The 25,064-nt window shown below is 36.1% G+C and overlaps 2 protein-coding genes across 2 annotated transcripts; both read left to right on the top strand.

Annotated features, from left to right (window-relative positions):
* Positions 1–5,914, top strand: LOC131803748 (uncharacterized). The gene is made up of 3 exons (XM_059125398.1): positions 1–906; positions 977–1,292; positions 4,564–5,914. Exons 1-3 carry the CDS (start codon positions 552–554, stop codon positions 5,543–5,545), a joined length of 1,653 nt encoding a protein of 550 aa, XP_058981381.1. The 5' UTR covers positions 1–551; the 3' UTR covers positions 5,546–5,914.
* Positions 5,915–18,659: 12,745 nt separating this feature from the next.
* Positions 18,660–24,858, top strand: LOC131803425 (uncharacterized). Its single transcript, XM_059124720.1, has 3 exons — positions 18,660–19,494; positions 19,564–19,879; positions 23,701–24,858. Exons 1-3 carry the CDS (start codon positions 19,143–19,145, stop codon positions 24,680–24,682), a joined length of 1,650 nt encoding a protein of 549 aa, XP_058980703.1. The 5' UTR covers positions 18,660–19,142; the 3' UTR covers positions 24,683–24,858.
* The last annotated feature ends 206 nt before the right edge of the window (positions 24,859–25,064 follow it).

The raw sequence follows: 25,064 nt of genomic DNA, 5'->3' as shown, positions 1-25,064 counted from the left end.
GTACAAATATTCTTGGCAATCTTGTGTCTATTTCGCTTTCTGAGAATGATATTTCTGGGTTCTCCTATCTCTATTATCATTTCAAAGTTAAGCCACAAATGAGTTACAAAATTAATTTTCTTCTTTAGAGATTAAAAACATTCATTGATCACTCTCTATTCGTTATTACATTTGGAAATGGTGTTGCAGTGGCGATCATACACCATCTGTACACACATATTTAGTTTGTCTAAATACTACGTTGACATTATCACTTAACAACAAAATAAACTAAACACTAGCCGGCTTTAATATTTTAAAAATAAACAACTGTATTTGATTCTCCCTTATCTCGCTCAGCTTGTGGTGGTCGATGATTGGCGAAAATTTTCCAAAAAAAAAAAAGAGAGATACGACGACGAAATGAGATAAACTCTAAATTTCAAGCAGTCCGAATGATCCTCGATAACTACTTAAGAGCTGCTGCTGGTGTCCGATGGTTGTTAGTATTCAAAAGATATTCGTAGAAGAAACACACAAAAAGTAGGAGAAGAAAAACGAAACGGAACGGAATGGCGGCTAACCTGGGAGGAACTGTTTACAATGCAGCGGAGAAAATCTGGTGTGGACCGAAATGCAAAGAAATCTATAGCCGTGACATGACTGTGGGCGAGGCCATTGTAATGCAATTGCGTAGAACTCCCCAGAAAGTGATACAAATTATCGAGTCTACCGGGGAGACGCTGACGGCTCAAGAATTTCTAAATTACAGTATGGCATTGGCGAAAAATATTCTCGAAATGGGCGTAGACGCCGGGGATATTGTGGGCGTCTATGCCAAACATTCGCTGCATTTGGGCACAGTTATGTTGGCGGCCTTTTTGTGTGGCACTCCGGTGCATGGAGTGTTTCATGGTTTTGAAAAAGGTATGGAAATGTCGAATTTGATTCTTACAGAATTCCAAATTATTAAAAAACATATACATGTGTGTTTTAGATACCATAACAAAACTCTATGAAACCACCAGGCCAAAGCTTATCTTCTGCGATGAGGAAAACTATAATAAGGTGCTTTATGTAATGGAGACGTTGAAATTAAATGCCAAAATTGTGTTGATGACTGGTAGTTTAAAGGGTATCTTAAATATCAAGGATTTGGTGACTTATCGTAAGGATATTGGTGATATTTCAAGTTTTCCCTGCACCAAATTGTCCAGTGCTGACACGGCAGCCATATTGTGTTCATCTGGTACAACGGGCACACCAAAGGGAGTGATGTGCTCACATCAATCAATGCTGCACAATCTTCTATAGTAAGTATAGTTACAGTGTGCACAGTAAATATTTTAATGAAGGAAGTGAGGAGGAAATCTTTGAGAACGATATTTCGAGATGAGTGGATTAAAAAAAAACAACGCATACATTTTCTAGTTATCTCGAGCTATTTCTTTATATCGTACGCCTCGCCGCGTATTTTGTCTTTGTATCTGTTACATACCGAAGGAAACAAAAAAGACACATAGCTTTTTATACCCTCCACCATACATAATATGGAAGATATATTAAGTTCGTCATTCGGTTTGTAACTTATCGAAATAATAATTTCAGACATAACAAAGTATATATATTCCTGATCAGCGTAAAATTCTAAGACGAGTTAGCCCTGTTGTAATCTCGCTAGAGTCAAAACAAATAAATATCGAAAACTAAAATTTTGCACAGATCAGTCATTTTTCTGAAGGCAGGTCAAGTTCGAAGATTAACCGGATTTTTATGTCAAGTTTCGTATTTGAATATTGTAATGGCTTACGACAAAAGTTGCTTATGCAGGTCCAAATGAAGTTTAACACACATGGCCCCGCTCATTCCAGAAGTATGTCTGGCAATTTTGGTATCAAGTTTATATATATAGCTCCCATATATTATTTCCATCCGATATAAATTTTTGATGATGGGTTTAATTTGGTTACTTTGATATTTAAAGTTTCAAAACCCCGATGCCACCTGGCTTCTATTTTTATACCCTCTTCCATAGCATGAAGGGTAAATTAAGTATGTCGTTCGATTGGTAACTCCTCGAAATACTCATGTCGGATCCAACAAAGTATACAAATGCCACATATAACTGTACCCCCCACCTATATTCGGTATTTTAATGTTTTGTATCGCATATTTCACCGGAATTGCATTAAATTTGGTATTTGGAGTTCGTACTACCTCCACTGACAAAAAAAAAATTGTTTATGCAGGTTCAGGTCTTCGCATGGCCCCCACATAACTGGATCTCCCATTATTCGGTATTTTTATCATTTTGAACACCGCAATGGCCTATGATAAAAATTGAATATACACGTCTTCGTATAGGTCCCAATATAACGGTAACTTACTCATATTCGATATATTTATGATTTATTTTTCAGTATTTTTATTGCATTTTTTAAGTTGGCAAATTCCTTCCAAATGGTGGAGGGTACTTTTCATACCCTCCACCTTGAAAAGGTGCAACATCACTAAATATTTTTCGTAGACCCCATAAAGTATATATATTCATGATCAGAATAAAATTCTAAGTCGATCTAACTAAACCTGCCTGTCTGTCTGTTGAACAGAACAATTTGTATTGTGCCTAGGATGGTTGATATTGAAAATGAGACATAGCGGCCCAAGTTTTAGAATTGCCACCATATAACGGTACTTCCCGATATACGGTATTTTGATTATTTTCGCAACATTTTGTTACGGTTTTGTCCAAAAATTGGTATTTGTAGTTCGTAATGGGTTCTAGCTCTTGTGACGCAACATAGTATATATAGGTCCATATTTTCGTGTAGCCCCCACCTAATGGTAACTCCGGATATTAAGAATTTTGATTCATAATGGGTTCTAGTTCCGGAGGAAGAACATTGAAAATTTTATGTACGTTTTCCTATAGCGCACATACAATGATACCCGCCGATATTCGGTATTTTGATAATCCCCGTCACATTTACCTACGAAATGGTTTCAATTTTGTTATTTAAGAGGATTTGGTAGATGAAAATCCGTGAAGTATAAAATTGTCTATAGTGGTTCCCGTTTTGGTATGGGCCCCATACCCACTTTATGGGTTTTTGAAGAATTTAACAGCATTATCCAAACGGTTTTAATGTGGAACACACTTGAACAAATAAAAAAATGTTTTCTTTACCCAAAGGTGGAGAGTTTTAAAAGTTCGGCCGAACTTAATTTTTACTTGTTTTTATAACAGCTTACGGGAACAAAAATTATCAAATTGGAGAAAACACATATAAATCTGAACCATAGCAATATCTGAACTGATTTTCATTAAATTTAATCAAATTTTAAATAAAATGATTTGAATTTTCTACTTAAAAGTAAGCCAGCATTTTAAACAAATTAGGGCTTGAAAAGGCCAATTAAAACCGTGTTGTAAAAAAGTGTTTTCATCGACTTTTTGAAATACGCCCCTTGTATGATAACCCAGATTATATACTGCTGTACCTATTTTAATAATTTGTACCTAATTTGATAATTTTTTCTGCATAGCATTTTTGCATAATAGGCACTCAAAATCTCAGAATTTTTGGAAAATTAAAGGGCCAAAACGTAAACAAATACTTGAAACGTAAACAAATACAGTTATCCCAAAAATGATCTGATATGACCCATTTCATGTACTAATGATTCGGAATGTAATCCAAAAATCTCCAACAAATTTCAAAGCTCAATTTTCAATTTTGCCAAAATTCTATATAAGGCCTTAACAACATTTGCCCTAAGAACCCAAAACTCCTTTGGGATTTTCATCTAAGAACGAGTACTATCAAGTCTTTTTGGCATTTTCCGCAACCCACTCTGGCTCTGATGTAGAATAATTCTTCCTTTAACACATTCCCCAAAAACACATGTATAAAGGGAGATTCGACTTAAATTACGAGTAAAAAATCAGACATATATTTCACTTTTAGTTTATAAATTTGTGTAGAATCTTTTTTCGTTTGGCAACTTTCGCCTTAAAAGAAAATTTTTGTTACTTGCAGGCATTAACTTGAAAAAAGTCCGAAGAAAAATTGGGAAATATTTTCGGTTTGTTTTTGGAACATTGAGGCAAATATTTTTTAGATATGTAGTGGAGATATAGAGATATTTCTTTTCTTTGGTGACTTATAGTTAAATTAAATATTTTTGTCTTTGACGTCATCCTTCGAAAATTGTGGAGATTTGTTCACAAATTCTCAAAAATTAAGGTTTTATGACTTCCCGGCGTTTAAGTAAGATTTAGACTCTTGACATTATCTAAGATCTGCAATAAAATGTTACCATATTAAAAAAAGGACCAAAAGGACCCCTCTGATATTCTCAAAATATTCTACATATTTTATCTACCATATTGCCGAAAACACTATATGCATAAATTGCATGAGTTCCTATGAATCGTATTCTGAAATTTTTCTTAATTGTTTAAAAGGTGAAAATTGGCCCCGCAGAAACATATGCCTACTTTTTTAGTTCTACTTTCATAATCTTCTGGATTTCTGCCCTAATTATTTTTCTCGTTCTTTCTCTCTTCTCTTCCCCATCTAGTCTCACCGCCACCATGGACTCGGTATTGATGTGTTTCAGTACCATGTACTGGGCATCGGGTGTTATGAATCTGGTACAAAGTTTATTATATTCAACGCTGCGCATCGTTCCCGATCGTGCATATAGTCCGGAATATTTTCTCGAATTAGTGGAACGTTACAAGGTTACTCACATCTTTGCAACTGGAGCCCAAATGGCAGATTTAGTTTTGAATACGGATAAAGAGAAAGCCCGATCTGCCCTCAAATCTATTGATACCTTGATGGCTGGCGGTGCCAAAGTTCCACAGGCCATACAAGAACAAATGTTTGAAATCCTCGGTGATAATACCAAGCGTCCCGGTTTCACAATTGGTTATGGTTTATCCGAGATAATGGGTGGTGTTAGCCTCAATGGTGGTTATCCGTTTGAGTTTAAGCCAGATTCGGAGGGTAAATTATGGATCAACAGAGAGGCATGTATTGTGGGTGAGAATGGCCAACGTTTGGGTCCCAATGAAACGGGAGAAGTTTATGTTCACAGCCCCTATACATGGTTGGGTTATTACAAAAATCCCGAAGCTACAGACCAAGCCAAGCACGGTAAGTGGATAAGGACTGGAGATGTGGGTTACTTTGACAACGAGGGCTTTCTACATTTGATTGGACGTGCCAAAGAAATGTTCAAATGGAAGAATTTCCAAATATGTCCCCAGCCCATAGAAGAGGTACTACAGCGCATACCCGGAGTAGCCGAAGTCTGTGTATTTCCCATTCCCGATCTGGTGGCTGAAAATTTGGCAGCCTGTGCCATTGTAAGGACCAAGGATGTCGAAGGCAATCAACTGACCGCCCAAATGGTGAATGAGGTCATCGAAAGGGAAATGGACAGTTTCTATCATCTACGTGGTGGGGTCTATTTTGTGGACGCTCTGCCGCGCACCGACACCGGCAAAGTACAACGGCTGAAAATGTCTCAAATTATTGGAGAAATTGATAGATAAATGGCATACTACTTAGTTTATAAATTTAATAGAATAACTGATTATATTTTAAGTAACTATGAAAATATTCGATAAGATCGTTATTATGAAACAGATATATTTGTATTGGTTGTCTATTTTTATTTTTTGAAGTTCCCATTGTTACCAGGCCGATGCAAATGAATTATGAGGAGTTCCTCATTATGATAACACTTCAAGGGTTGCGATAAGAACTCTTGGTGAGACATGTGAATTGAGAGTAATCACAGCGTCTGAAGTTTATTTTTCGAGTGGCAAAAGGCCGAATGTTATCAGACCACATATGCATATTATTAGTTTGAAAGTGGAAAGCACTTATGAAAAAGAGAACTAATTTTATTGAAAAAATAACTTTTGATATAGTCACGTGTACGGTGTGTGAACCTGGCCCAGCAGACATTCAGAATCTGATTTGATATTATCAGTTTGTCCCTTTCCCTTTCATAGCTTCAGCCTTGTGGCTATGAGAATATATATCATTTGATCAGTGTCTAAATATCTTCTTTGGGCGAAATTCTTTGGAAAAGTTTTTAATTGATCTACATATTTTCGACACGATGGCACAATACCTCTTGAAGGGAAGATCCTTTTTGGTCCAAACTTTTTACATCTTAATATTTAGGTGAAATAATGGACTATATGTTTATGTTACTATCGTAAAGTGCGAAATCAGTATTCGATTTTTATACCCTACACCACATAGTGGTAAGGGTATTATGTCTTTGTGCATTTGTTTGTAACATGGAGAAGGAAGCGAGATAGGCCCATAGTTACTTTTGAGGATCATCATAGAATCACATTCTGAGTCGATTTATGCATGTCAGTCCGTCCGTCCGTCTGTCCGCACATCCACAAATACCTCTGTACAATTTTATCGAGATAGGATCAGATTAGGATATAGCTCGCTTATGCGAACAGTACTAAATGATACTAAATGTGCAACAGTTTATGTTAGGGTTAACGGATGAAGCAGAAAGTTTTTTATTTTGTATTGGGAAGCTGTTGCTGGTAGGTTTGTGATAGAGAGGTGGTCTTGGAAACGTGTGCTACGACTGCAGGAAAAGTACTGAATAGTACTGAATTTAATTACAATTTGGTGCTTGAAATCTGAAATTTGGTATTAGGGTCGCTGTTTATGTATAGCATGGACATATCTCTTGTGTCTCGCACCATTGCTCGTTACCGTGATACTGGTAGCGTAGCCCGACGTCAAGGAAGTGGACGGAAGCAAACAGCAACATCTGTAGAAATGGTTCGAAAAATAAAGAAGCGACTTGATCGAAACCCGCGTCGCAATGACCGAAAAATGGATCGTGAGCTGAACATATTGCAATATTCTATTCAAGAAATATTAAAAAATGGGCTGGGGGAAAAGCCATTGAAATTCCAAAAAGTGCAAAGATTTACAACACAACAGAAAGGAAATAGACTCAAAAGAGCTAGAGAGTTGCTTCGCTTGGCCGAAAGCGGTGAACTCAAGCGCCAGCAATGGTGATGGTGTGGGCCGTTACAACAGCCGAGGGTCTCTCTCCGCTCGTATTTGTCGACCGTGGCATCAGAATTAATGCCGAATATTATCGCGAAAATATTTTGGAGCACAATCGCGCACAGCACGCGCCAACCAAGAATGGTTACAAAATGAGGTTCCTTGCTTCATTTCCAGCGCACAATGGCCACTAAAATCTCCGGATACCAATCCGTTGGACTATTGTGTCTGGAGTATTTTGGAAAGCAAGGTTGGCACTAAAAAATGCCAAAGTGTCGATCACCTCAAGCAAGCGCTTCGCCGGGAATGGGGCATAATACCGCAGCGTGTGACGGTTTCAGTGGCCGTTTGAAGGCCATAATTCGGGCCAAAGGTGACAGATTCGAACAAATCTAAACTTATTCTAAAATTTGATGCTATTTTCGACAATTTTTTCTTTCATTCAATAACATTAAAAAAAAAAAAAATAAAAACTATGACTTTTGACTCTTTTGCATTTCTTTTATCTCACCATGTATATATGGAGACGTTGAAGTAGTTTTGGACAAAAAAATCCATTGTGCAATGGTTTTAATAATTTTAGATTAGATTGGTTAAAAAACTCTGCTAAATTGAACAAATTGGCGATTTGAGTACTAAAAAGGTCTACACGAACTGTTGGAACGAATTTAAAAATCTAAAAGTAGACTTTTTATGACGAAGTGGTTTGAAAATCCTAGTGTTAAATATTAATGGAATTCAGCGAATCAATATAGAAGAATTATACAGATTTCATCACATTTGAAAATTAAAGAAAATACATGTTTTGAATTGGTATTTGACAACTGTAATTCTTTACAATATCGTTTTGTGAAAAAATACCAGAAAGGGTCAATCGATGTTGTCCGTTTGTCACACGAGATATAATTTTAAGAGCTAAGCTATGACTTACGCTTTTCCCGAAGATATTACAAACAATATTACTGGCCTTATTCATCGGGGTATATAATTTAGAACCCGAAAAACAATTTATAACTATTTTGGCAACCCTAAACGATAACATATATGAGTGCTTATAGTCTTTATATCAAAAAGTCTCTGTAGTGAAAGAAGCTTTCAATATATTATTTCTAGATTAAGCACAAGTATTTTACAAAAGCTCGCACAGTAGTACAAACTTAGAACTTCAAATACGACATCTCAAAAAATGTCGGTGGGTATTGTACCCACCGAATATGGGGAGGCGCTGATATATGGGGCCCATACGAAGACCTGTACCTGCATAGACAATTTTCTGTCACAGACTGTAGTTTCCATTACGAATTCTAAATACGTAATTTGAAACAATTCCGTTAAATAATGACGCTAAAATCATTAAAATACCGAATATCGGGAGGTACCGTTATATGGGGGCTATATGAAGACGTGGACCTGCACAGACAATTTTCTTTCTTAGGCTGTAGTATCCATTTCGAACTTCAAATACCAAATTTAAAACAATTTCGATGAATAATGTCGCTAAAATCATCAAAATACCGAATATCGGGAGGTATTTATATGAAAACGTGGACCTACATGGCCCATTTAGGAACATAACCTGTCTACTGGAAAAATAAACACGTGTGCAAAATTTTAGCCTTCTATCTCAATTCGTTCGAAAGATAGCGTGATTACAACAGAGGGACAGACAGACAGACAGACAGACAGACGGACAAGGCTAAATCGATTTAGAATTTTACGCTGATTAAGAATATATATACTTTTTTGGGTCTGACATGAGTATTTCGAGGAGTTACAAACGGAATGACAAAGTTAATATACCCTCCATAGTATGGTGGAGGGTATAAAAAGAATTAATAGCTATTTTGGCAACCCTAAACGATAACATATATGAGTGCTTATAGTTTTTATATCAAAAAAGTCTCTGTAGTGAAAAAAAGCTTTCAATATATTCTTTCTAGATTAAGCACAAGTAGTTTGCAAATTACCGTGCGTATTTATTTATTTTCAATTTGTACAGAAACCTAGCCGACAGGGCCATGGAAGGTTCCATCAACTTCTATACATGACTACTCTAAATTAATTATAATATCCTTAATCCTAAAAGACTTCCTTAAAATTAAACACTAAAACAAATTAACAAAAAATTAACAATTGATTGACGGTTCCAAGAACTCCTATACATGACTACTCATAGCATCCTTGATCTTAAAAATCTTATTAAAAATTAACATTAAAAAAATTAACAAAAAAAAAAAAAAAGATGAGCAAAAATCATTGAATAATTAGAAAAATCTAAACTAAACTATGCAAGGAAAAAAAAAAACAAATTAACACAAGAAAATCATATATTTTAAACAATATTGAAATGAGCTTACAACATTTTAGGGAAAAAGTAAATATCTTAAGGTTTGGTTGCATATTGTTGAAAATGCTAGCAATTCTTACATAGAAGGATTTCTCTCGAAAACTTAAAAAGATCCAAAACAACATTGACCTTAAATTCACAAAACACTCAAACGAACAACCGAGAAACTCCTTCACAAAGGAGATATATTATCACGACGCTTGACACAAAACAAGTAAAAAAGCAGTAAGTTTGGCCGGGCCGAACTTTGAATACCCTTCACCATTTGGAACGAATTAGAAAATTTTCAATAAAATAAAATCCAATAAAAATTCTTTTAAAATCTTTAAAATATCTAATATAGGAAGGTGCCGATATATGGGGGGATATACGATATTATGGACCTATAAAGACAAATCTATGTCTGCGTGTAAAGTACTCAAAAGGAACACCTTGTATGGATTTTCAGATAATTCCATTGAAAAAAGTGGCTAAAATCATCAAAATACGGAATATAGGGGAGTACCGTTATATGGGGGATATACGATATTGTGGACCTATATAGACAATTCCGTTTCAGGGGTAAAGTGCTCACAAAGAACTCCGTGTGTGGATTTCCAGAGAATACGATTGATAAATGTGGCTAAAATCATCAAAATACCGAATATCGCGGGGTACCGTTATATGGGAGCTATACGTTATCGTTAACCTATATAGAGAATTCTCTGTCGGGGGGTAAAGTGCTCACAAAGAACACCTTGTGTACAAAGAACCCCTTGTGACCATTCCGTTGAAAAATATGGCTAAAAACATCAAAATACCGTTATATGAGGGCTATACGATATCGTGGATCTATATAGATAATTCTCTGCCGAGGTATAAAGTACCCACAAGGAAATCCTTGTGTGGATTTCAGACAATTCCGATGAAAAATGTGTGTCAAGTCATAAAATACCGAATATGGGGGATACACGATATCGTGGACCTGTATAGACAATTCTCTCTCAGGGGGTGAAGTACTCACAAGGAACTCCTTGTGTGGATTTTCAGGCAATTCCGTTGAAAAATGTGGGTAAAATCATCAAAATAGCGAATATCGGGGGGTACCGTTGTATGGGGGATATACGATATCGTTGACCTCTATATACAATTCTTTTTGAGGAGGTAAAATGCCCACAAGGGACTCCTTTTGTGGAATTTCAGACAATTCCGTTGAAAAATGTGGGTAAAATCATCAAAATACCGAATATCGGGGGGTACCGTTATATGGGGGCTATACGATATTGGGGACCTATATAGATAATTCTTTGCCGAGGTATAAAGTACCCACAAAGAACTCCTTGTGTGGATTTTCAGACAATTCCGTTCAAAAATGTGGGTAAAATCATCAAAATACCGAATATCGGGGGGTACCGTTATATGGGGGATGTACGATATTGTGGACCTATATAGATAATTCTCTGTCGAGGTATAAAATACCCACAAGGAACTACTTGTGTGGATTTTCAGACAATTCCATTGAAACATGTGGCTAACACCATCAAAATACCGAATATCGGGGGTACCGTTATATGGGGGCTATACGATATCGTGGACTGATATAGCCCATCTTCGAACTTGACCTGCCTGCAGACAAAAGAGAGATCTGTGCAAAATTTTAGCTTCCTATCTTAATTCGTTTAGACTGTAGCGTGATTACAACAGACGGACAGACGGACGGACAGGGATAAATCGTCTTAGAATTTTACGCTGATCAAGAATATATATACTTTGTTGGGTCTAAAATTATTATTTCGATGAGTTACAAACGGAATGACGAACTTAATATACCCTCCATACCTTTTTTGGTGGAGGGTATAAAAAACTGAATTCTAATATTCTTAGGCAAAACTATGTCCAAACAATACAACTTCTTTAAAATAAAGTTAACTTTGGACACTCAAGAATTCACATTCACATCAAACACCAAACCAGAATCAAGAAACAAACCAAGACATTTTATCGAGCTTACAACATTTATAGGCGTCCCATAAATGGAAACATTAATTGAATCCTCTTGAAAGTTTCCAAAAAATATAACTTTAGATTTTTGAGTATTTATTAAGAGACCGTTACAGGACAACCAAGTTACCAACATATTAATATTAAAATCAATTGATGACTGCAACACATCCATAAACACATATTCTCCTTTAAACAAAGTTTAAATGTCATCAGCAAATGCAAACGACATATAATTCCTACCGTTAATATAACTCAGCAAGTCATTAACATACGTAACGAACAAGAGGGCATTCTGAATTGAGAAAATTTGTCAAAACCTGTGCCATTCTTGAGATATAAGCACTCTAGCTAACATCCCCTTCCTTTGCATATACACATTGCATATATTTCGCAGTATTATCCGACATATTTACTATCGGCATCTACGTAACCGTCAGAATTTACCTTTTCATCTATTTGTGATTTTGCCGGTATAAAAAAATATTCGCGGTTTATTGGAAAATTTGACTTTCATTTAACACAAATGATATGGTCTATTTCACCCAAGGAAGGCTTCTAGCCAGCACTAAGCTCTAGCCACATGCTAACTTCCGCATCGATTGGTCTATAATTGCGACCTGTAGAGCAACTGCAAAAGTAGGAAAATCAATATGATTCTATTCTGGCCCTAGCCCCACCTACATTCTAAATTTCGTGAATATCGGGTCATAATTGCGACCTGTAGAGTGATTACAAATTAACATGGACAGACGGACGGACATACATAGCTAGACGGAGCTACACAGCTCGGCGAGATAGGGAGATCCATATATATTTTCCTATTTGGAAAAGCTCAATCAAACTTATAATACTCCCAACACATAGTGTTGTAGGGTATAAAAACACCAAATTCCAAAATCTTATGTTTTCCTTCTCGTGGAGGACTAAAATAGTACAAATTGTACTATGCGCGAATATATTGAGCGAGATGTCTTAAAATCGGCGTTAGGGTCACTGGTGGTGCGTATGGGGCGACATTAGGATAATTTATGTAAAATCGTACTTAAAGGTACGAAAAGTACAATCAAACACAAAATTGTACAGCAGAGTTCTAAGTCGACCGATAACTTAGAACCAACCAAATAACACTTAGTAGCAACCTACCTAACACAAAGAACAATAACAACACATAGTCCATCAACAGCTCGAGCAATGTAATAAACCGACGAATAAATCAACCACCTCGAAGAAATTTTATACAAATTCCTATCTTTGGCTTTGACTGCCAATCCTGTAGAATGGTCGCAAGTGTACTTAGGGATCTAGTTACCCGATGTTGGCTGGCATTCCTCAAGGTTCTCTCTTCGGCCTGCGACATTCCGGTTCCTCCCTCTAGGGGTCGCCTCCTGATCTATGTTGATGATGTTCTTCTAGCCTTTTCCGGTCATCTAACTAGGTCGATCAATATGCTCGGTAATGAGTATCTCGGTGGCCTCTATCGGTACTTCTTTAAATGGCGCTACATTGTGCTACAGCATTCCTTATGTATTGCAGGAAAAAAGTGACATAGGGCTGAATAACTATTATTTTCCAAAGCTTTTCTGCCATAGCTTTTTTGGTAAAATAATTTAAAAGAACAGTGTTGGCTTGTTTGTAGTATTTTAGTAGTAGTATTTTGTTGTTGCAAAATGGTCAGGCTTTATTCCTTTATTGTTGTTTTTATAAAACAACATTTGTTTATTAGTGGAGAACGATGGTAATGTTTACCAGGGGGTAAAGCTTTCAGTGCCGCTTGACTATCGGCGGATATTATCATCGAACCGTTAACTTTATTGTTCCCTCTGTCAATATTTCTATAGCTTTTTTGAACGCAAAAGATTTCCGTCTTGAATGTAGTACTGCCTTTGGTAAGTTTGTCGGGTTTACCTATATTAAGGATGTCACAGAAGACCCCAGAACCCCTCCCACATACCATCTTAGAACCGACATAACATAAGTATAAAGATGGATTGTTAAAGGTCTAGACGTCCATGTCAAGTGGTTCGATGTTCCACAGTGGTGATATATAGTCACAAGATTGACTTCTTCTCTTATACATCCCACACGACCTAGTATCGCATAGTGTCCAAAGGGTTGACTGTGCCATTGTTGTAGTTCTCTGTGTCGAAGAGCACACATGATTGCCTCTTCATATACGAGAAGACTTAATGGGATTAGGCAAAGTAGTGTATCAAGTGCGGCTTGAGGTGTACTCTGGAGACTTTGAACTTTAGACATAAGGCGGGACTTTCAGAAATGTTTACCTTAAAGGTACAAAAGGTATTGGAAGGTATAATGTTCATATTGTTCGGCCTTTAAGAGCTGAAAGTTAGGATATTTTACAATCTGTTTTTGGAAATGTACAGGGTGAGATGCAACCAATTTCAAACCGCTTTCATTTCCAAACCTCTCGTCCGACAGCTGTTAAAATTATTCCGGTGGCAGTTCATTATATTGTACAAGTGTAAAAAAGCAAGCAAGTGAAAATTTTCCAGAAAAAAGTTATTTGTGATGGAATTCAAGAGTAATAGTGTGATTTCTTTATATTTGGCTCGAAAACCACAAGTGGCTATCGTTAGAACACTCCAGCATTTAAATGTGAATATATCTTTTGTGTCTCGTACCATCGCTCGTTACCGTGATACTGGTAGCGTAGCCCGACGTCAAGAAAGTGGACTGAAGAAAACTGCAACATCAGCAGAAATGGTTCGAAAAGTAAAGAAGCAACTTGATCGAAACCCGCAACGCAGTGGCCAACAAATGGCTCGTGAGCTGAATGTATCGCAATATTCCATTCGTCATTAAAGCCATTGAAATTCCAAAAATATTCAAGAACTTACACCGCAATAGAAAGAAAATAGACTCAAAAGAGCTAAAGAGTTGCTGATGGTGTGGATCGCCATATCGGAAGAAGGTCATCTCCGCTCGTATTAATCGACCGTGGCATCAGAATTAAGGTCGTATATTATCGCAAAAATATCCTGGAGGGTTTATTAAAGCCAAACATTTTGGCCGCAGACGCTGGACATTTCAACAGGACTCAGCACCATCGCACCCAGCACGCGCCACCCAAGAATGGTTACAAAATGTGGTTCCTCGCTTCATTTCCAGCGCACAATGGCCACCAAAATCTTCGGATACGAATCCGTTGGACTATTGTGTCTGGAGTATTTTGAAAAGCAAGGTAGACACCAAAACAATACCAAAGTATCGATCATCTAAAGCAAGCGCTTCGCCGGGAATGGGGCAAAATACCGCAGAGCAACATTCGGGCATCGTGTGATGGTTTTATTGGCCGTTTGAAGGCCATGATTCGTGTCAAAGGTGACCAATTCGAACAAATCTAAACCTGTTCTAAAATTTGATGCTATTTCCGACATTTTTTCCTTTATTTAATAAGATAAAAAAAATATATAAAAATTATGGCGTTTGACTTTGTTGCAGTTTTTTTATCTCACCCTGTACATAGCTGAATCAACTCAGCTCTGCGAGATAGGAAGATCCATATATATTTTCCTATGTGGAAACCAAGAAGAAGAAAAAGACGACCTGCATTCGTTGTAGGGCATTTCAATATACAATATAGGGTCTAAAATATATATTTCGAGGTGTTAGAAAAGGAATGACAAACTTAATTTTGTCATACTATGGTGGAGGGTATAAACATCACAATTTAAAAAAAAAAAAATAAATAAAACACGGATCTGTTTTAATACATGAACATGTAAACAAGCAACTATGTTCGGCCAGGCCTAACTTCATCATTTAGAAAGAATTGGAAATATGTTTTCCTCCATTTAAGAAAAAATTCCAAAAAATTTTACATTTTAGTAAAATGTTGTCCACCTACTTGCATTCCGTTTGGAAGCTAGAGTGACAAATGACTATCTTAATATGTCACAGTATGGTGAAGGGTTTAAAATCAATTACCATTAATTGAAGTGTCAAACTTGCTTAATAAAGCGACAAAGCGGCAACCTTAAAAAACCTTAATAAACTTGAAGTGTAAATAGTTTTGTCCTGTGATATGGTAACACTGTGACGATTAGATTTCTTGTCATATCAAAAAAGTTTCAGCGAAATTAAAAAAGCTTGCCATAACTCTGAGGAAAACATTAACATTGAGAACACCAAGTCAATGAATGCCCTAAGAAGCATAATTTCTTTTATTAGATACCTTTGGACAGACATACTATGTCGTACGCGCCATGGTATTAAAATATGAAAACAAAAACAACAATAGATTGCAAACCAAAATATTCCATTTTGATAGTACGCCACACGTAATTATGTCGTACTTGAGACGTATTTTGATTTAATGTCTGCTTCGCTGAAAGATAAGATGTGATTCACAAAAATAAAAGGGGTGTGCACATTTAAATTAGATTATTTCCATGGCCAGTTAAGATAAAGTCCAAGTACACTGGGCAACAAAATATTGTCCTAAAACATGACGTCGTAGATATCGCAGTGGTATTGATCCAAAAATGAGTACTAACAAGTCCATTTGGCATTATCCAACACTTAGACATGCTATTCTATATTGGAGTTATAAGAAAATTTGCAGAAAATTGGGAAAAAATTTTAAAATTTTCAGAGAAAGCAATGTTTTTATTTATGATTCATATTAAGTACACAAATTTCGTTTATTCAAAGACTCACAATGAAATTTAATTTAGAATGTTTTTTCCTTTGAAACTTTGCCTAAAAAATGAGACAAGAATTTTGACTTAGGATGGAAATGTGGTAAATTAACAGTAAAAAAGTGAGACAAAACATTCAAAATTTTAAATAAATGGTTTATTCTGAGATTTATTGTGAAATTTTAAGCAAAATATATTTTGACACTTTTTGCATAAAGTTATAGTAGAATTTTATGACAAATAATTTTGTGGAGTATTCTGACTTGCCACGACCCGTTTAAAGGAAGTTTTTAACACTATTAAAAAAAGGACCAAAAAGAGCACATTTTTATAACCTCCACCATAGTAAGGGGGTATATTAAATTGGTATTTGAAATTCGTAATGGATACTACAGTCTATGACATAAAATTGTCTGTACAGGTCCTCGCCTTTGTATAGCCCCCGTATAATGCCGCCTCTCGATATTCGGTATTTTAATGAATATAGCGACCTTATTCACCGAAATTGTTTCTTGGTACTTGGAGTTCGTAATAGGTACTACAGCCTATGACAGAAAATTGTCTGTGAAGGTCTACGTTTTGGTATATGCTCCATATATTGGTACCTCCCTATATTCGAAATTTTGAGGATTTTAGCTACATTATTTACCGATTTTTAAAGTGTTTGAATATTGCAATGGCTTATGACAAAAGTTGCCTATGCAGGTCCACGTCGTCGGACGGCTACATTCGGTATTTTTAAGATTGTAACAGAATTTTTAACGGATTTTTTTTTTTTTTTGAAAATTGCCAAATTCGTTCCAAATGGTGGAGGGTATTCAAAGTTCGGCCCGACCGAACTAACAGCTGTTTTACTTGTTTTTAATTTAATTTTTGACTAAAATATTTTTCTTATAATTTTCTGCGATTTTTTGGAATCGGTGCATTTAAGATATATAGTTTCTTATACCTAAAATGCCCGGATTCCGGAAAAGTTTGGAAGAGCGGTGAGCTTGCCCCCTCAACGTAAACTTTCAAAACGCCGATACACGTGGCTTCTTTTTTAGTCCTACTTTCATAATCTACTGGATTTTCCCCGTAATTATATTTTTTATATTCCGCCGAGCTGAGGCGATCTTATTATTTGTATAAATCGGTCTGTCCATATTAATTTGTAATTATGCTTGGGGTCACAATTATGACCCAATCCTAACGAAATTTCACACGAAGTAAAGATACAAGTCCGATTAAAACCTTACTGCTATTGGAGAGGATCGCAGCATTTTTTGTTGATTTTGCAATCGCTCTGCAGGTCACAATTACAGAAAATTCCCAAAATTTACATTCAACTAGGAATATTTTTTATGGTGAAAGTCTCTTCGCACCATTAAAAAATGTTTACGTCTCGACGTTCGTATGTACCCAAAAAAAAATCTTAATTTTTTTCATCAAAGATCTGAGATCTGATTCCAAGTAGAGTCATCTCCCAAATTAAAAAAATTAAGAATTGTGATTTCTTTATAACTTGTCGAAATTATACCAACCTCTTCTCAAAAAAAAAAAAAAAAAAATAAATAAATAAAAAATAAATAAATAAATAAATAAAAATAAAATAAATAAATAAATAAACTAAGAAACAATGTGTAACTTGATATCATTACATACATTTGTTGAAAAATACTACCGCACGCAATGGTAGCACCGACAACAAAAGCACCAGCAAAAACAATGAGAATATCATACGATGTCTTTCGACTTACAGATTCGTTAGCTGGTAGAAACATTTTTTTTGAGCTGAATATATAAGTGGGGGCTTCGGCTTGTTGGACATCTCCTCCAGAAAATCCCCAAAAGTAACTGCTTAACACAAACAATGATACAATGAGTTTCCGATACATCTTAGGAGACTGGACGTCTGGTTCCGAACATCCCCACAGTGAGTTGTGGAACCCGAATTTTTAACAACAAGTCCCCGATTCATTTAATAAGACGGGGACACCTAAACCACCGAGATCTGGATTGCCTGCCATTTACAAATCATCAGAATCGTAATTTCTGTTACAAAAAGTCCCGATTACCTTCAAGTCGATTGCAGCCCGATTGCCGAAATCAGCCCGAACATTAAAATAGTACTTCCTGATTACCTTCACACCTCGACATCCGATTACCCTCAAATCGTCTACAATGTTCATCCTCTTAATATCAACACTATTATCGCCGTTTGCCTACGAGTCGTCGTAAACATCGAATTTCCGATCATCAATTACAACTGAACAACTATGTATAACTTTCCCGAGCATTTCAGAAATAAATTTTGCATAACACGTGTCATACTCATATAATCACATTTGAACCCGAGTAAATTGAGATATAGATATAAATACCAACGAAATATTAGATTGACACACAGCAAAGGGAGAAATCTGCTCTTTTTATTTCATAAGGTTTAATGGGTCCTTATGGAAGACCTGGCTGCTCCAGGGATTATCTCAATCGATGAGAAAACCTCGCTTTATATATTAATTTAAGTTGAAATATCAAACCTTGAGTTTATTTATTATAAGGTCCAGAGCAACATGTTGGGCGCCATTTTCATTTGGCATGGATTTAAGGCCATATTGTGATCAGAAAGCACTATTAAATTTGAATAACATTGTTGTCCTAAGTTGGAGTTACTCAGAAATGATACTCATCAAATTAAACAAATTCAGAAGTGGTGCAAAGTCCCGCAATTGTTTATTTCCTACTATAAAAATCGTCTAACCGAATCTACGATATGCTTTTGTTGTTTCTCGGCATAAAAATAAAATAAATACAATGCCAGACGTTTATTTTGGTTTTCTTTTTTTTTCAAATTTCTGCCAGTCATTTCGTAAACAGAGTAATCAACTATTCTATGGAATATCTGCCACACGTGTGAACAAAGATTTGGAAATTTTTTTTTTTATAAATTTCAGATTACCATGATCAGATCATAAAAAGGGGCGGGTGATAAAGTCGGAGGCTTGTGTGCCAAATATCTATATAAGAATGTCGTGTGCCTGCCTCCGTTAGTATTGGGAAATCAATTGTGAAAGACACACCAGAAGGAGGTAAAACATAATTTTAGGCAGCAGTAGCAAAATGTCCTACCTAACCGGAACGAAATACAATGAAGCGGAGAAAATATGGTCAGGACCAAAATCCAAAGAAATCTATAGCCGTGATATGACTGTAGGCGAGGCCATAGTCTTGCAGTTGCGTAAAACGCCACAAAAAGTGATACAAATCCTAGAGTCTACTGGAGAAACTCTTACAGCCCAAGAGTTTTTGGATCACAGTATGGCATTGGCTAAACGCATGCTTGAAATGGGCATCAGTGCGGGTGACATTGTGGGTGGTTATGCCAAACATTCTTTGCATTTGGGTACGGTGATGTTGGCCTCGTTTCTCTGTGGAACACCGGTACACGGGGTGTTTCAGAGTTTTGAAAAGGGTAAGGAAAAATAATTTTACCGCCGGAAATGTGCGTATGAAATTTCCAAATGTATTATTTTTTCCTTAGGTGTCATTGCCAAAATCTATGAAACTTCAAGGCCTAAGATAATCTTCTGCGATCAAGAAAATTATGAGAATGTCCTTTATGTCCTGGACAAGTTACAATTGGATGCTAAAATTGTGTTGATGACCGGCAGCATAGATGGTGTTTTGAATATCAAGGATCTGATAAAGAAACGCGAGGATGTTGGCGATCTTTCAGCATTTCCCTGCTCTAAACTGTGCAGTTCAGACACTGCAGCTATATTGAGTTCATCGGGCACAACTGGCACCCCCAAAGGCATCATGTGCTCACATCAATCGATGCTACACAATAATCTACAGTGAGTATGATTTTTATGCAAAAAATGTAGTCCTAAGTATATAAAAGAGTAGTGAAGTAACTGACTGAATGACAAATCGAGAATCAACGCCCAGACGAAACGGATGAAGCTAGAATCTTGAAATTTTGCACGAGTGTCAGTCTCAGTGCGCAGTCGTGTGATAAGGATACGAAAATTACTAGAATTTACTGAAAAATGAATACTTTGTATTGGACAAACGGAATAAGGTAAATTTTGCTAGAGTGCAGGATCGATATACAAAGGTTTTTATTCCAAATTCAAACTTTAAGATTACGAAAAGCTCCAAAATGGTACTCAGATTCCATTTAACATGAGAATCAAGTTTGGAAAGTTAGTTTGATATATGAAGGTGGTTTTTGAAATATGTACTAAGTGTGTGCGAACAATACTCAATGGTACTAAATGTGGAACAGTTTGGTTTAGAGTGAACGGATGAAGCTAGAACTTTGAAATTTTACATTTGTGTCCCGGTTGGTGGTAGATTTATGATAGAGAGGAGGCTTTGGAAATATGTACTACAAGTGCACGAAAATACAATTTAATATTGGGTGAACTGATAGTGCTTGACATCTAAAATTGGGCATGAGGGTCGGTGTTCAAGTGTGGCCTGGGCATATTAAGGTGGTTTCGAAAATGTGTACTGTGATTGTTCAATAAGTATAGATTGAGGGGATGGGGATAAAATCCGGAAATTTGATCAAGATCAATTGGATCGAGATCAATGGTAGTATCTGTGTTTAGGATTTAGCAATGGTATCGAAATGTGTCCTAAATTTGTACGAAAAGTACAGAACGGTACTATATTTATTCTTTACTGTAGGAAACCCTATCCCTCAAAATTTGATATTGAGGTCTCTGTTGGAATTGAAATTTGTGTTTTTGGATGTGTGTACTATAATTGTATAACAAGTAAAACCGCAGCGAAGATCGGCCGGGCCGAACTTTTAATACCCACCACCAGACGTCATAGGCTATAGTACCCATTTTTGTCATAGGCTATAGTACCCATTACGAACTTCAAATACTAAATTTGAAACAATTCAGGTGAATAATGTCGCTAAAATCATCAAAATACCGAATATCGGGATATTCCGTTATATGGGAGATATACGAAGACATCAAGCTGCTCACGAAATTTTTTCTCATAGGCTGTAGTACACATTACGAAATTTAAAAATGAAATTTGAAATGATTCCAGTAAATACAGTCGCTACAATCATGAAAATACCGAATATCGGGAGGTACCGTTATATGGGGGCTATACGAAAACCTGGACCGGCTTAGCCCATATACGAACTTAACCTGCTTACTAGTAAACTATGCATGTATGCAAAATTTTAGCATTTTATCTCAATTCGTTCGAAAGGTACCGTGATTACAACAGACAAACGGGCAGACAGACAGACAGACATCGCTGATCGTCTTGGAATTTTACGCTGATCTCTCTGAAGATGCAATGTAACGCATTGCGAAATATCGGAGCGAAAGCTCAATTTATTTACTGATCCAGAATATATATACTTTGTAGGGTCTATTAAAAATATTTCGAGGAGTTACAAACGGAATGACAAAGTTAATATAACCTCCATAGAATGGTGGAGGGTATAAAAAGTACAAAATAGTACTAAATTTTGCGTTCGGTAAAGTAATAGAACGGAACTTCTGAAATTTGATATGGTCCCAGCATTGGTGTGATTTGTTAAGATCTGAAGGTCGTTTTGGAAACATGTCCTATATTTGCACAAAAAGTAGAAAATTGTACTAATTTTGGTATTGGGTGAAGGGATAGAGCTGGAATCCTAAAATTTGATATTGGTATCTGGAATTGGGATATAAACGTGGTTTTGGAAATGTATACTAAAATTATTCGAAAAGTACTAAATTGAACTAATTTTGGATCAATGCTTGTGTTTAGGATAGAGAGATATAGTTTTTTGAATATGTGTATTAAATATTACTAAATCAAGTTATGGGGTTAAGGGATATAAGTAAAATTCTTAAATTTGAGATCACTCTCGTTTTCCTGGGTGAACATATGGAGACGTTGAAATAGTTTAGGACAGAAAAATTGCATTCGGTTCCATTGTGCAATGGTTTTACTAATAACTCCAAAATGGAAAATTTTGAAGACGGCCGGGCTGAACATCCCACCATTTGGGAGAAAATTGCAGATTTAAAAAAAAAGAAATAAATAAATAAATAATAATAAAATAAAATATAAATAAATAAATAAATAATAAATCTTAAAAGTACCGAATATAGAGAGTTAATATGATATGGGGGCTGTACGAAGACCTGGACCTGCATATCCAGCCATCGGCTGTAGTATCTATTAGGAACTTAAATAAGAAATTTGAAACAATTCTAGTGAATAATGTCGCTAAAATCATGAAAATACCGAATATAGGGAGGCACTGTTATATGGGTCCTATGCGATGACGTGGACCTGCATATGCACTTTTGGTCACAGGCTATAGAAACCATTATGTACTTCTAATATGAAAGTTTAATTACTTCCGGTGAAAGATGTGACACAAATCATCAAAATGCCGAATATCTGGAGGTACAATTATATGGAGGTTATAGCAAAACGTGGACCTATATAGCCTATACCAAAAGTCCTGCAGACCTAACACACATCTGAGTAAAACTTTATCAACCTACTTCATTTCGTTCAGAAGCTAGAGTAATTTCCACTCACGTACCATACTATGGTGAATCTAAATTTTGAAGGTGGACTTTTGGACGTGGAGGGAGACCTTCGAGCCCTCGATTTTTAAAATATTTCGAACAAAGGTTTATTTCTTATTTTTAATATTTTTTTAAAGGGCGCATTAATATAATATTGGAATTTTGACATATTTAAAAAAAATATGTTTTTAATATTTTTTAAATGATTCAAAGCTATAATCGATTGTTTATACTTCACAACACAATCTGTCGGGAATATTATAAGTTTGATTAGACCAAAAAGTTTTCAACACCGAGAAATTTTGGTCCTAGACCCCTTATCTTATATATGCATCTCTATCTTTCTATCTCTCCGTCTGTCCATGTTAATTTGTAGTCATGGGGTTAGGGTCAAAATAGAAGCCTATTGTTATAAAAAATCGATTAAAATGGGTTTTGACCTAAGGGGGTATTTCAAGAAATTATTGTGTTGTGGAGAATCAAATGTTCGGCCCGCACGCCTACAACCTTTGAATACATGTTCAAAATATTTTTAGAGTAATCTCAAGGCTTAAATCAAGAAATTTTCCGAACGAATTGAAGCTGATTTAATAAAATTCTTCTCAGATGTGTTTTTGTTCTGCAGGACTTTTGGTATTGAAAATGGGCTATATATGTGGTATAGCCCCCCCATAACAGTACCTCCCCATATTCAGTATTTTGATTTTTAGTGACATTATTCACCGGAAATGTTTCAAATTTCGTATTTGAATTAATATTGTAATGACCTATGACAAAAATTGCCTATGTAGGTCCCCGTCTTCGGATAGACCTTTATATAACGACAACTCCCTATATTCGGTACTTTAAAGATTTGAACAGAACTTGTAACGGATTTTATTTTTTTAATTTTTCTAGTACGTGAAGGGTATTCAAAGTTCGGCATCTCTTCATAGGATTATTATAATCTTTATAGGATTATTGCTTTTTTTTTAATTGACTTGAAAATGACTATCAATTATATAACCACACATATTCCTACCAAAAATCCTTCGAAATTATCTTATATTGTATTTTTTTTTAATTATACTCCATCCGTACTAACCTGTCCCTCTTCTCTGTTTTTTCAGTCTTACCGTCACACAGGACTCCGTTATAATGTGTTTCAGTTCGATGTTCTGGTCGACGGGTATATTGAATTTCGTGCAAAGTCTCCTATATTCAGCGTTACGCATTGTTCCCGACAGACCCTATAGCCCCGAATACTTCTTCGATTTGGTCGAACGTTACAAGGTTACCCACTGCTTTGCCACGAGTGCCCAAATAACAGATTGGGTTACTAATCATGATAAGAATGTGGTACGCAACTCCCTCCAGTCCATTGATACCCTGTTGAGTGGCGGTACCAGTATACCACAAACAATACAGGATCAAATCATGGAACTTCTTTCGAATGGTAAAAATAAACCTGGCTTTGCCATGGGCTATGGTACATCTGAGATTTTTATATGCACCACCATAAATGGTGGTTATCCCTTCGAGTATAAAGCCCAAACCGAAGGTAAACTCTGGCCCAACAGAGACATGTGTATAGTGGACGAAAATGGCAAACGGCTGGGTCCAAATGAATTGGGCGAAATTTATGTCCGCACCCCCTACATCTGGTTGGGTTATTACAAGAACGCAAAGGCCACAGCCCAGGCTAAGGATGGCGAATGGATACGAACCGGTGATTTGGGTTTCTTCGATGATGATGGATTCCTGCATCTTAAGGGACGTGCCAAGGAAATCATCAAATGGCTTAGTTTCCAAATATCTCCACAATCGATAGAGGAAATGATCCAATGTATACCGGGGGTGTCAGAGGTTTGTGTATTTGCTGTAACCGATCTGGCGGCCGGAAGTTTGGTTGCATGTGCTGTAGTTAGAACCCCCGACGAGGAGGGGCAACAGCTGACTGCTCAAATGATAAATGAATATCTAGAATCTAAAATGGATGGCCTGTATCTGCTACGAGGTGGAATTTATTTCCTGAACGATTTACCGCGAACAGACACCGGCAAAGTGCAACGCATGAAAATGCCACAAATTATCGAGGAAATCGATAGATGAGTTATGAATCTGTTATAGAATAGTATTGTATTTGTTAGTATTGTGTTATAACAATTGTTAGTAGTAATTATGTAATGCTTATTTTTAAATAAAACTTATTTTTGTGTTATTTTGAACTATTGAAATAGGTGTCGAAATGTCTACGTTCTCAGATCTTATTATGCATTTCAATTTACTTGGAATAACGTGCGGTCGAAATTTCAGTCCTCTCATTTTGCCAAAGCCACCGATAATAACACTGTGCTACAAATTATTATTTTTTTTTTTGCACAAATTATGGGGAACATTCTGCAGATTATGAAATTAGAGCTAAAAACAGAAAACACTTGTATCGGGGTTTTAAAGTTTACATAGAAAAGTAATAAAAACAGAGTGGACAAGT

This window comes from Musca domestica, unplaced genomic scaffold (assembly GCF_030504385.1).
Source record: "Musca domestica strain aabys unplaced genomic scaffold, Musca_domestica.polishedcontigs.V.1.1 10, whole genome shotgun sequence".
Lineage (NCBI taxonomy): Eukaryota > Metazoa > Arthropoda > Insecta > Diptera > Muscidae > Musca > Musca domestica.
The sequence above is the reverse complement of the archived record's forward strand: the minus strand, read 5'-3'. Positions and strand labels throughout refer to the sequence as shown.